At 56.3% G+C, this 12,128-nt stretch overlaps 1 protein-coding gene across 2 annotated transcripts in view; it reads left to right on the top strand.

Annotated features, from left to right (window-relative positions):
- Positions 1 to 11,875, top strand: part of MYBL2 (MYB proto-oncogene like 2) — a 30,114-nt gene extending 18,239 nt beyond the window's left edge. Inside the window, exons 8-14 of one of the 2 annotated variants that reach the window (XM_082644814.1) lie at positions 1,660 to 2,076; positions 4,191 to 4,330; positions 5,793 to 5,895; positions 7,643 to 7,756; positions 9,233 to 9,337; positions 10,633 to 10,779; positions 11,361 to 11,875. In XM_082644814.1, the coding sequence (XP_082500940.1) occupies positions 1,660 to 2,076; positions 4,191 to 4,330; positions 5,793 to 5,895; positions 7,643 to 7,756; positions 9,233 to 9,337; positions 10,633 to 10,779; positions 11,361 to 11,489 (1,155 nt within the window). In that variant the 3' untranslated portion in view covers positions 11,490 to 11,875. The remainder of the gene's footprint in view (positions 1 to 1,659; positions 2,077 to 4,190; positions 4,331 to 5,792; positions 5,896 to 7,642; positions 7,757 to 9,232; positions 9,338 to 10,632; positions 10,780 to 11,360) is intronic. The other variant, XM_082644815.1, reaches the window with a different exon arrangement.
- Positions 11,876 to 12,128: the final 253 nt, after the last annotated feature.

The following is a 12,128-nucleotide window of genomic DNA, read 5'->3' as shown; positions in this document are numbered from 1 at the left end:
TGGGTGGTGGACTCAGCTCAAGCTCAGAGAGGTTAGGAGGCTTGTCCAGTGTCACACAGCTGGTGAGTGCCGAGCTCGAGCTCTCCACGATGACCTTCGGCGACTGATGGGGAGTGATAGTAGTTGCAGAAACACTGCCGTCTGTCTCTCCGGGCAGTCCTTGTAGCATGTGCTCCGGTCTGTTAGATGCCATCCATTCCGGGGCCTCTCCGAGGTTGGGGTTGGCTGCTGGGAGGAATGCCTGGAGACAGCACAGCTCTGAGCCGGCCTCCCCCCTTAGCAATGAACTTGCCAGGCTTCTGTGAGCTCCAAGGACCAGAAGAAATCACCACTAGGGTCTCGGTCCATTCAGGGCCAGACCTCCAGGGACCAGTGGAAACTTCTGTATCCAGAAGCCCTTGGGCTGGGTTGTAATTTACTGGGCAAAGGCAGAAAGACCTGGGCATGCCTCTTAGAATTGCTCTTGGAAACTTAGTGACTTCAGGCCGATCACACCCTCTCTGACCTGGCTTCCTCAGTATGAGAGGGGAAAGTAATGCTTCTCTAGCAGAGTGGATGTGGGGTTGGAAACAGTGTAGGTGAAGCACCCAAGGAGGCGCTGTGATTGACAGGGTCATGGAGCCCAGTGGTGCTCTCTGGGTACGTGGCTGGCAAATCAAGACCCTTCAACCTGCTCACGGCCTTGGGCCCAAAGCCTCGCTTCCAGTAATCTGTTAAGGAAATAGCTACAAACGCAGGAGAAGATTTACATCCAAGATGTTCATAAAGATGCTATTTTTAATTTTTAAGAATTAGGGGGGAAAACCTAATGTCCTATAGAAAGGGGATAATCATGTAACATGTTCAAATGATGGTATATTTTACAGCCCTTAAAATTGTTAAAAGTTGACCTTTTTTCACTATAATAACAACTAATATTCATAGTAAATATTAAACTCATAGGTAATAGAATGAGGTGCAATCATTATTCCAGCTTCACCGAAACTTTAAATGGAAAAAAGAAGTTAAATAGAAATGATTTGTACTAAAGTTAGAAACATTGAAAGTACTAAATATTTAGGGACACATGTAAGCGGTAATTGATAAACAAATGCATAAAGATGGTAAATACTAAATTCAGGCAGTGATTTCCTGCATGTAGGCAGAGGATGTGCCAGGTGGACCTGGAGTTTTAGTGATAAGGTTTTATTTCTTAGGCTTATTGATGGGTATGTGAATTTTCTTTGTATTTTTCTTTGTGCTTTTTGTATATCTTAAAAACGCATAGAACATTTTTGTAAATAACAGGAAGCAGCCATAGGCACGATATGACTTCAGTTATGTTTCCAAATACAAATACAAAGACTTAGAAGAATCTGAGGAAAGGCAAGACAATGTTAAAGGTGATCGTTTCTGGGCTGTGGGATCATCCTTTTTTTTTTTTTTTTTTTTTTTTGGCTGGGCCACGCGGCTTGTGGGATCTTAGTTCCCTGACCAGGGAACGAACCCATGCCCCATGCAGTGGAAGCGTGTAGTCTTAACCACTGGACCCCCAGGGAAGTCCCTGTAGGATCATGCTTGATGCTTGTGTATTTTCCTTTAACGAATGAGCCCTGTGGTATATCAACCGGTAGAAAAGCAGAGCCGTTGCAGTTATTCCTAAACCCCCTCTCTGGGCAGGACCCCGATGCTTGGTGTGACCTGAGTAAGTTTGACCTCCCCGAGGAGCCATCTGCAGAGGGCAGCATTGGCGGCAGTCCGGTGCAGCCCCATCCATCGCAGCAGCAGCAGCAGGCCCCGCCAACCCGCCAGCCTGCCGCCGCTGTGCCCAGCGTGACCGAGTACCGCCTGGATGGCCACACCATCTCTGACCTGAGCCGGAGCAGCCGGGGCGAGCTGATCCCCATCTCCCCCAGCACTGACGTGGGGGGCTCGGGCATCAGCACACCGCCCTCGGTGCTCAAGCGGCAGAAGAAGAGGCGAGTCGCCCTGTCACCTGTCACGGAGAACAGCGCCAGCCTGTCCTTCCTGGACTCCTGCAACAGCCTCACCCCGAAGAGCACGCCCGTCAAGACCCTTCCCTTCTCGCCCTCCCAGGTGCGTGGACCCCACCCCGACTGTTCTCTGGGCGCGGTGACAGCCCCCCTGTGCCCAGTGCTGGGGACCCTGGAGGGCAGAAACAGGCCTGGCCCTGCCCTCATGAAGCAGCCGTGCTGATGGGAAGACCAGTTAATAAAAAAGGACCCAAATAAACGTGATGAATGGAGTGAAAAAGGCAGCTTATGGTACTTAGGGTGCATGTAGTCGGGAAAGGGTGTCAGCCAGGCAGGCTTCTATGAGCAGGGGGATTGCTGGAGCTGGGGGCAGAGGGTGATAAACGGACCAAGAAGGGAAGAGGACTCAGTGTGTGTTAAAAGAGTGAGTTTACTGAGCACCGATTTTATAGCAGATTTGCCAGCCCTGGGGAGGGAAGGGGCCGATGACAGCCCTGCCCATGGAGAGGATGGCTGGGGTGAGAGGATGGCTGGGGTGGGGGACTTGGTGGTCAGCATGTCCTGAGGAAAGGGCTGTGGGAGGAGCAGTTACTGAGTCGCTGAGAGCTTGTTGTGTTGAGTACTGCTTCCCAGGCTCTGTTTGTAATAGACAGTGTTGGGGAGAGCCTGAAGGGCCCTGTCTTTCCTAGAGGTGAGGGAGGCACTCAGAGAGTGGTGTCTCAGGTGGGGTTTGTTGATCGATTGGTCGGCTTGAATAAAGGCTTGGAGTCAAGGGGAGAGCAGAGTATGGTGTGAAGTCCAGAGCTAGGACTCATGGATGGGGGGCAGGAGGACTGATGGGGACAGGAGGAGGGTTGAGGGATGGGGGCTGGGGCCTCGGAGGGTCCTGGGTACAGCTAGGGGTTATGCACTGCGCTGGGGGCTGTGGGGTGGGGGGTAGGCTGGAGGGGTGGGCAAGAGGCAGGCCCAAGGCAGGAGGCGGGGGGGCAGAGGCTTTGGGTCTCAAGGGTCTCCTCCCTCCTGTGGGGACGTGAGAGAATGAGGCCCAGTCGTGGCATGTTTCCAGAGGCCACCCTCTCTGCTGTAGAGGGCCTGAGGCCAGGCCTATGTGTCAGGATGTCTGGTGGTGTTTCTGCAAGGTGCCCTGTGTTAGTTCACTCAGGCTGCCATGACAAAGAACTGCACACAGGGGGACCGGAACAACGTACTCATTTTCTTAGTTCTGGAGTCTAGAAGTCCGAGATCAGGGTGTGAGCAGGACTGGTTTCCTCTGAGGTCTCTGGCTTCTAGGTGGTAATCTCCTCTCTGTGTCTTCAGGTGGTCTTCCTTCAGTGTCTGTGTCCTAACCTCTTTTCTCTTATAATCTCTTCTTCTTTTTAAACTTCTTCTTAAGGACACCAGTCTTATTGGATCAGGGCCCACCCATGTGGCCTCATTTTAATTTTACCGTAATCACCTCTTTAAAGGCCCATCTCCAAATACAGTCACAGTCTGAGGTACTGGGAGTTACGGTGTAAACATGTGAACTTGGGGAGAGCACAGTTTAGCCCATAGCAGGCCTCCCGTGAGGGCTGCCGGCTGGAGAAGGAAGACAGCAGGGCTGGAGCTGCCCAGAGAGCAGCCCAGGGTGACAGAGTGCAGCTGCCCTGCCCAGAGACCCTGCAGAGGGCAGTGGGCCTGAGGGCTGCAGGTGGCCCTGAGCTGCCAAGGGCACCTTCAGGGCAGAGGGGAGAGGGTGGTGCTTCACATCTGGGTTTGAGACCCGCCTCTAGCACTCAGCGCAAGAATCCAAACCTCTCTTATCTGTAAAGGGGGATCGGAATCTTTACATTTCAGAGGATCTGTGAAAACTATGTGAAATTCTCAGTGTGCAGTGCTCAGCTCTGGTGTGAGAAGGTGTGTCTAAGTGTTGGTGTCACCATCTCTCTCTATCATCACAGACCCCTGTCTGTCGTCTGTCGCAGTTCATTTAAGAGCTACTTTCTTTTTTCTCTCGGTCAGTTTCCGTGGCCTTAAGTACACTGTCAGCAGCACGTGGGGAGGGGAGACGGACCTCCCATCCTCCTGGCAAAACGAGGATTGGGTGAGGCCCAGCCTGGGGTCTACATGGACCTGCTCAGTGGGTCCCTGCCCATCTGTCCTGGCCTTTGCTCTCTGGCGCCTGCCGGTGGGCCCTTAGGTCCTCACCTTGTCTTGTTTCCTTTGTCTTCCTGGCAGTTTCTGAACTTCTGGAACAAACAGGACACACTAGAGCTGGAGAGCCCCTCGCTGACGTCCACCCCCGTGTGCAGCCAGAAGGTGGTGGTCACCACGCCGCTGCACCGGGATAAGACGCCCCTGCACCAGAAACACGCTGCGTGAGTGCTGGGCCTGCCCCTCCCCAAGCAGTGGCCGGCCTGGCGGAGAAGGTTCTCTGGGGGAGGGACCCCTTGGAAAACCACCTGAGACTCTGTTACAGGAAGGCAGCCTCCTCCTGGTCACCACACCTCTTCACTTCCGTCAGGATAGTCTGCCGCTTCACCTCTGTTCTAATTCTTTCTTTTTTGTTTTTCTTTTTTTTGGCCGCGCCGCATGGCTTGAGGAATCTTAGTTCCCTGACCAGGGATTGAACCTGCGCCCTCGGCAGTGAAAGCACGCGGAATTCTAACCACTGGACCGCTAGGGAATTCCCCGTTTTTATTTTTTAACTTGATGGTTTTCTAATCTCAGAAATGGAGAGAGTCCACACTGCCACGAAAAATTTAATCTCTGCATCCTTTATAAATTTCAAGTGCAGATCCACTGTGTTTGAGTAGCCCTCCGTGAAGGACGGAAGAGCCCCCGGTTCTCTCCGTCTCTCTGGTGCTTAGTCAGGAGGGACGGCCGTGCCCCACCTCCCGTGCGTATGAAGCACAGCGTTTCACCTTCAGCCTGTACAGGTTGCTTACCTGCTTCTGTGGAGGTGCTTTCACAATAAGTTTCCTTCCTTGTGTCATCGTGACTCTTGAATTCCAGGTAGAGAGAGTTACTTAACTGGTCTTCTGCTTGTTACATGTGCCGGGGGAGAAGAATTGCTATTTATGTTTCAGCAGTTAAGTTGTAATTCAGGAATCAGTTCAGGAGTTTTAGTTCTTGTAATAATATGTAATTTCAGAAAAGATGTATGAATCGCTTGGTCAGAAGTCAGTCTCTCAAGAGTTGGTCTAACATTTAACATAAGTAGGCTTCTTGAGAAATGATTCTCCTTTCAAGCCGAAATCTTGGACTTCAAATCTAAGCTCTTAAACGTATGCTGGAACCAAGAAAAAGAATTGATACTTAGATACGTTTCATGAGAAATGATTCTCTATTCAAGCCAAAATCCTGGACTTGAAGTTCTTAAACAGACAGCTGGAACCACAAAAGGAGTCGCTGCTTCTCCGGAGAGAGGTTGGAGAGGGATGCGGCCTTCCTGGATTCCCACCTTCCTCGCCTCCCCCTTCTCTCGCTGGTTCTGCGGTGTGGCCACAGGCCGGCCTTGTTTTACGGCGAATCCTAGTGACCAGCAGCCTTCTCAGTCGTTCTTCCAGCCTTTCGGGTGTGCTGGACCCTCTCGGACTCTTCCCCGTTCTTTCCCGTTTCTGAGGATGGCCCTTCCTCTCAGCCCCCGTAACTCCCTTCGGGGGTGGGGAGGTGGGTGTGTGGGCAAGTGTGATGGGAAGAGACTGTGTCCGGGGGTGGCCTCCCTGCTGCCGAGGCAGAGGTCCGGTGGAGGGCGGTGTGGGACTCACGGGCCACCTGCAGCAGAGCAGCTGGTGTCTGCCCCCAGCCCCGTCGTGACGCCTCCTCCTCTGTCCCCAGCAGGTTTGTAACCCCAGATCAGAAGTACTCCAGGGACAGCACTCCCCACACGCCGACCCCGTTCAAGAACGCCCTGGAGAAGTACGGACCACTAAAGCCCCTGGTACGTGGTACGGCCGGGCTGGTCCTCCAGCCATTTACGGTTCACAGGGCCCCGTCCCTCTGAGATCTCATTAGACTCTCCCAACAGCCTTGAGAAGTTGCAGATACCCTAGTTTTACAAATGGGGCCCCCGGGGTGGAGTTACCAGTTCACCAGACGTCTCCTGAGCAGCTGCCACGTGCCAGGCGGTGCTGGGTGCTGGAGCCACGGTGGCGTCCCGGTGAAGCTGGGAGTTTGGGGTGGTGGAAGCTGGCATTCAGCATGTAAGTGCATAAATGACTGAATACTCAGCACATGGCCATGCCAAGCAGAACATGGGCAGGAGTTGGGATGGAGAAGGACTTGCTCGGGCGCTGGGGCTGGTTCATGAAAGTGGCGAATTGCTCCTCAAACCGAAGCCGTTTGACCAACTGCCCGTCGTTTGCAAAACACGGGAAAGCACTCGGGGCGGGGGGGACTGGAGATGGCTCGCCAGTGAGGAGACACCTCCTGGCGTGCTTCCCCAGCAGTGTGAGAATGGCCCTTCTCCCCTGACTCTTCCCGGTTCGTGGGACGGTCCTGCTTTCCCCAAGGGCGGAAGAGAGAGCTGGCACCCCGGGTTTTCCCAAATAGGCTGTGTCTTAGAAACCAGCTGAAGGTGGGAGAAAGGCAGGTTGTAGAGAAGCATTTCCTGTGGACAAAGCCTGCAGCGAGCTCCCCTCCGTGCTCACCACGTGGGGTCTGGGTGGTGGGGCCGTGGTCTCCCCATCCTGGGATGCAGCTGGTGGAGTTGCACAGGCCCCAGGTCAGGCCCCAGTCAGCACTGCCCTTTCCTGTCTGAGTGGGGTTCGGCTCCCGGATACTAAGAGGTCTGCGTGCTCTCCAGGCACAGCTGGAGGGTGAATCTGCCCTTGGCAGCGATAATTCAAGTACATGGGGGCTTTTATTTTTTTACTTTTTTTTTTAAAATAAGTTAATTAATTTATTTATTTTTGGCTGCGTTGGGTCTTCGTTGCTGTGCATGGGCTTCTCATTGCGGTGGCTTCTCTCGTGGAGCGCGGGTTCTAGGCGCATGGACTTCGGTAGTTGCGGCACGCGGGCTCAGTAGTTGTGGCTCGCATGCTCAATAGTTGTTGCGCCTGGGCTTAGTTGCTCCGCGGCATGTGGGATCTTCCCAGACCAGGGCTCGAACCCGTGTCCCCTGCGTTGGCAGGCGGATTCTTAACCACTGCTCCACCAGGGAAGCCCACATGGGGGCTTTTAGAGTGACTTCTCGTGTGTTACTGTACCCGACCCCTGCTGCTCAGTAGCTCTCTCCCTCCCCTGGTCTCTGCCGCCTGAGCCCCCAGGCCTGAGAAAGGGAAATGGAATCAATGTCCCCGTTACTGTGGGACCAAGGGGTGAAGGAGTTAGGGTTTTGAGCGCATCCAGGTTCTAACCTCACAGCTGTGTGGCCTTGGGCTGGGGTCTCACCCTCTCTGAGCCTCCGTTTCTACCTCGTGGAAGAGGTAGACAGCTATTTCCCCGGGTTGTGTGAGGTTGGCTGTGGTCAAGCGGGGACACTCCGGGCCTGTGCGGCTCTCAGTGAGCAGAGGCCAGTGTCCCAGGCAGGGCAGTTAGCGGTCATGGATACTGTGTGTGTGAGGCCAGTGTCCCGGCACTGGGCCTCCTCCCTGCGTTGCCCGCGTCTGCCCCACTGCTCCCGTGAGCAGGCTCTGCCTGTGTCCTACGGCCTGGGTGCAGGGCCTCACTCACATCCCTGCCTGTAGCCCCAGACCCCGCACCTGGAGGAGGACTTGAAGGAGGTGCTGCGCTCCGAGGCCGGCATCGAGCTCATCATTGAGGATGAAGTGAGGCCCGAGAAGCAGAAGAGGAAGGCTGGGGTGAGTGGCTGGCGGAGCGGGGAGCGGGTCTGGTAGACATAAGGCACCGGGGCAAGTGGAACCGTGGCCCCGGCCCTTTGTTCCTGCAGAGCGGTTGTCTGTGAAACCAACCAAGGTAAGGCCTTGGTGCCTGGGACCCTTCCCTCTTCCCCTTTGAACTGGTGCCTTAGTTACTCAGCACTGTTTGGACCCCGGCTCTGGGCTGGGTCGGGCGTCAGAACAGTGAGCAAGACCCAGAGCGGTTGCTCCCTCCCGGAGTGCAGTGGGTGGAAACGGCAAACACCCTAGTGACTCAGTACATACGGTGTTAAGGGGGTAGAAAGGGCACAAAGAGGATCTCAAGGGAAATCCTTGGTATGGAGCCAGCCAGGTGTCCTGGCTGCACGAGCAGGTGGGGGACAGTGGGCTCCGGTGAGGTGGGGAGCTGCTCTGGGCAGGGCCGGGCCATACTGGACAAGCTCTCCCGCCGCCTGGCGTGTGGGGTTTCCCAACAGCAGGTGGCTCCGTGTCCCCTCTGTCTTTTTTTTTTTTTTTTTTTTTCTTTTTGCGATATGCGGGCCTCTCACTGTTGTGGCCTCTCCCGTTGCGGAGCACAGGCTCCGGATGCGCAGGCCCAGCGGCCATGGCTCACGGGCCCAGCCGCTCCGCGGCATATGGGATCCTCCCAGACCGGGGCACGAACCCGTATCCCCTGCATCGGCAGGCGGACTCTCAACCACTGCGCCACCAGGGAGGCCCTCCCCTCTGTCTTTGTGCCCCTTTCTTCCCAGGTGCTCTCCTGGGGAGCAAGGAAGATGGGAGTGTGCCGGGGTGGAGGGTGGCTGGGAAGGTGGGTGGCCAGGCTGGGAGGGACCCACTGGGCTGGGCCCCTGGGCGTGTATGTAGAGCATGGCCGGGACCCTCCGTGGCCTCTCTGTGTCCGAAGGTGGTTCTGAGCCGTGGTGGCACCTGTTTGGGGCACAGTGCTGGGTTGGGGGGTGAGTACTAGTCTCAGAGCCCCTCCCTGGCATTGGAGCTGACCCCTGGCCTGCTTATAGGAAGTGCGGGGGTGGGGCTGAGCATTCCTGTAATGCCTGTGTCCCGTTGGGCCCCACATCTCCATGTCACTCACCGGCAGGTAGGTGTTTTAGCTGTAACTTGGCTGTTTAGGAGAGCGTTTCGTGCAGTAGAGGCTTGGAGGCTGTGCTTGGTCCCTTTGGGGATGAGGTTGGGTGGAGGGTGGCGTTGGTGTCCTCAGTACCAACACTGAGCGTCTGGCAGGACAGTCTGCTCTGTGGGCAGAGTCTGCAGCAGGGCCAAAGTGTCCCGGTCCCCCATGCCCCCCCCCGAAAATCCTCGCCAGCCGGGCATGCTCAAGGACTCCCCTGCACCAGGGCCTGGTTCTGTGACCAGGGCAGCTGGGGCAGGCATCATCAGGCGCTGGTGGTGACCCAGGGGAATCCAAACGCCTGCCCTAAGCACCTCCTCCTCCCTCAGCTGCGGCGAAGCCCCATCAAGAAAGTCCGCAAGTCCCTGGCTCTTGACATTGTGGATGAGGACGTGAAGCTGATGATGTCCACGCTGCCCAAGGCTCTGCCTTTGGTAAGGGGTCTGGGAGAGAAGCCATCCTGTGAGGCCACCTGCTACTCCCCACCCGAGCTGCAGAAGGCTGGGGGGATGGAGTCTCCCTGGGGGCCTTCGCCTCTTGAGCCCTTTAGCCTGGAGAGGACCCTGGAGGTGGAGTCTGGTGATTCTTGGGCTGGGCTTCCACGTGCCGGGCTCAGCAGGGAGGGGGCAGCTGGGCACCACCCCCCTGGCTTCAGTCCAGACATCCCTGCTTGTGTCTTTCACAGAAAGGTTTATTTGGCAAGAGTTGCTTTGCTAGAACCCATTTGACAGCCGTGGTTTCTGAGTCCCCAGCGCCTTCCCTTGCGTTCTGCTCCTGAGGGTGACCCAGGAGAGGGTTGGCGACGTGCCTCAGGGCATAGCCAGGGGATTGGGACACCTCAGTTCTGGCATGGGTGCTTCCCAGTTCCCAGGCCAACCTCCAGCAAGGGGGCTGCTGCCTACACAGAGCCTGGGCCCCAGAAACCATGCCATGCTCTTGATCCCTTGCAGCAGACAGTGGGGTGAGCCCGTCTTCCGCTGGTAGCAGACAGTGAGGGCTGTGGCAGAGCTTATGAGACAGGATTGCCTGACCAGATCCTGCAGGCGGCCTGCTGCTCTCATAGCTCGTGCAGACAAACCTCCCTTGGGCCAAGCATCCCCGCCAGGCTGGGGACTTAGCGCCCACCAGCCAGACCTGCAGCCAGCATCGCCTTGGGCAAGTAAAATAGTTAGCAGAAAAAGTTAGGGCAAGTGGTTAAGAGCAGGGGAGGTGGAGTGGGGGGCCTAGGGTGAGTCCTGACACCAGGCCCTGGTCTGTGGCATCTCTTAGGTCCCTGAGCCTCAGGTTCTTGCCTGTAATGAGGGCACTGAGCCCAGTAGGCTGTTAGGAGGGTAAAGGCCTGTCTGGGAGTCCTGGGGTGCTTTGTGCAGCTCCCAGTGAGTTCTAGTCGACGCAGGCACCTCTGTGGGTGTTTCTGGTCCCAGGAGAAGCTGGAGCATCTTTGTCTCCACCTGGGACGGGGAGGAACCAGATTCATGTAAAAAGGCACCAGCATTATTGGGCGTTTACTAGGTGCCAGGCTCTGAAACAGGCACTTTACAGCTGTTTTCCTACTGCATCTTTAAATGAATTCCCGTCTGGAAGAGGAAACTGAGACTTAGAGAAGGAATATCCTGCCCAAGGTCCCAACAGAGGTGGTGGTGCTGGGATGTGCCTGCTGTTTTGTTTTCTCCTTCCCACAAAGAGCTCATGGCAAAATGTTGAGCCTTCAATTTGGTTTTGGTTTCAGCCAACCAACATCCCACCAGGCTCCTCCAGCCTCACCCCGTCGGGCAGCAGAGAGGACAGCAGCCTGCTCAACGAGGGCTTCCTGCAGGCCAAGCCGGAGAAGCCGGCGGCCCAGAAGCCCCGAGGCCACTTTGCAACTCCTGCCCCCGTGAGTGCATCCTCCTCGGACCCTTGCTCTGTGTGCTTCACACCTCAGGGCCTTTGCACAGGCTTTGCCTCTTCCTGATTAACTTAGGCTTCACATCTCTGTCCGGACGTCACTCCCTCAGGGAATCTATGTACTAGAGACCATCCCCTCCACTAAGCCCCTCCTTCCTGATGTGGTCTCACTCGTAATTAAGACATCGTCTCTGTGACTTCTGTCCTTGAGGGGCGGGGGGGCCCTGCCTGCTGCTCTCACCCTCTGCACAGGTCAACCCCTCTCTGCTCCTCACCAGCCTGCGTGGCTGTAGCTTTTCCTCATGCGGAGGCTGGTGCTGCGTAGTAGGGGTGGGGGTGGGGGGGCTTGTGTCCTGGTCCAGCCTCCTTGCTCTACATCTGAGGACTCCCAGAGATGGGAGTGACTTCCCCAGGTCCACCAGGAAGGTGCAGTGAGCACAGAAAGACTTGTGGCTTCTAGAGGGAGGGAGCGTCATAGAAATGTCCCCACCCCTCCCCGACCAGGGTCGCCAGGCTTCCCTGGGAGCACACTGCCCCTGCCTGGATGGTAACCCTTTTGCCTCCTCCCAGATGACCAGTGCCTGGAAGATGGTGGCCTGCGGGGGGACCAGGGACCAGCTCTTCATGCAGGAGAAAGCCCGGCAGCTCCTGGGCCGCCTGAAGCCCAGCCACACATCTCGGACCCTCATCTTGTCTTAGGGGCTTGGCAGTCACGAGCCCATTCTCATGTTTACAGGGGGCTGGGGGGCCAAGTCTAGGCTGTGAATTTGAGAATCACACAAAGATGACCGCCTGCAGGGAGCCTTCTGCCGCCGGCCCCTCCCCAGACTGCTCAGGTGGAGACAGCAGGGCCACCCACTGTCCTGTCTCCTAGTCCGGCTGCAGCTGTGGGCGGTTCCTGGTGCTAACAGAACAAAGTCCCACCTCTGAGCTGGCCCAGCCCTCCCCTCAGTGCCACAGGGAGCCCCGTTAGCTTCTCCCAAGCCCTGGTCAGGCCTGGCCTCATCTCAGACCCCTGCTTAGGACAGGGGATGTGGCCAGCATTCTCCTTCCTTCAACCCGTTGGTACATTTTCTTGAAAGAATAAAAGTCTTTCTCCTGTGCTCTGGACCCCACCTTCCTCCTGGATCCTGCTCGAGGTTCCCTGGTGACAGTGCTTTCCTGGTGACTGTCCTTAGGGCCCTGAGGGATGCGGGGACCGGGGCCCTCATCCTCAGAGTGCAACCTTGTCTGCACAGCCCAGGCCTGGGTCTCTGGACTCTGTTGGCCCCAGGGACCCAATGTGCTGGAGGCAGTTTTCTCTGTACCCAGTGGGTGTTTCTCAAAGCTCTGAGGACT

Source organism: Mesoplodon mirus, assembly GCF_964341445.2.
Source record: "Mesoplodon mirus genome assembly, chromosome: 15".
In the NCBI taxonomy this organism is placed as follows: Eukaryota; Metazoa; Chordata; class Mammalia; order Artiodactyla; family Ziphiidae; genus Mesoplodon; species Mesoplodon mirus.
This window is presented reverse-complemented; position numbering and strand designations above follow the sequence as displayed.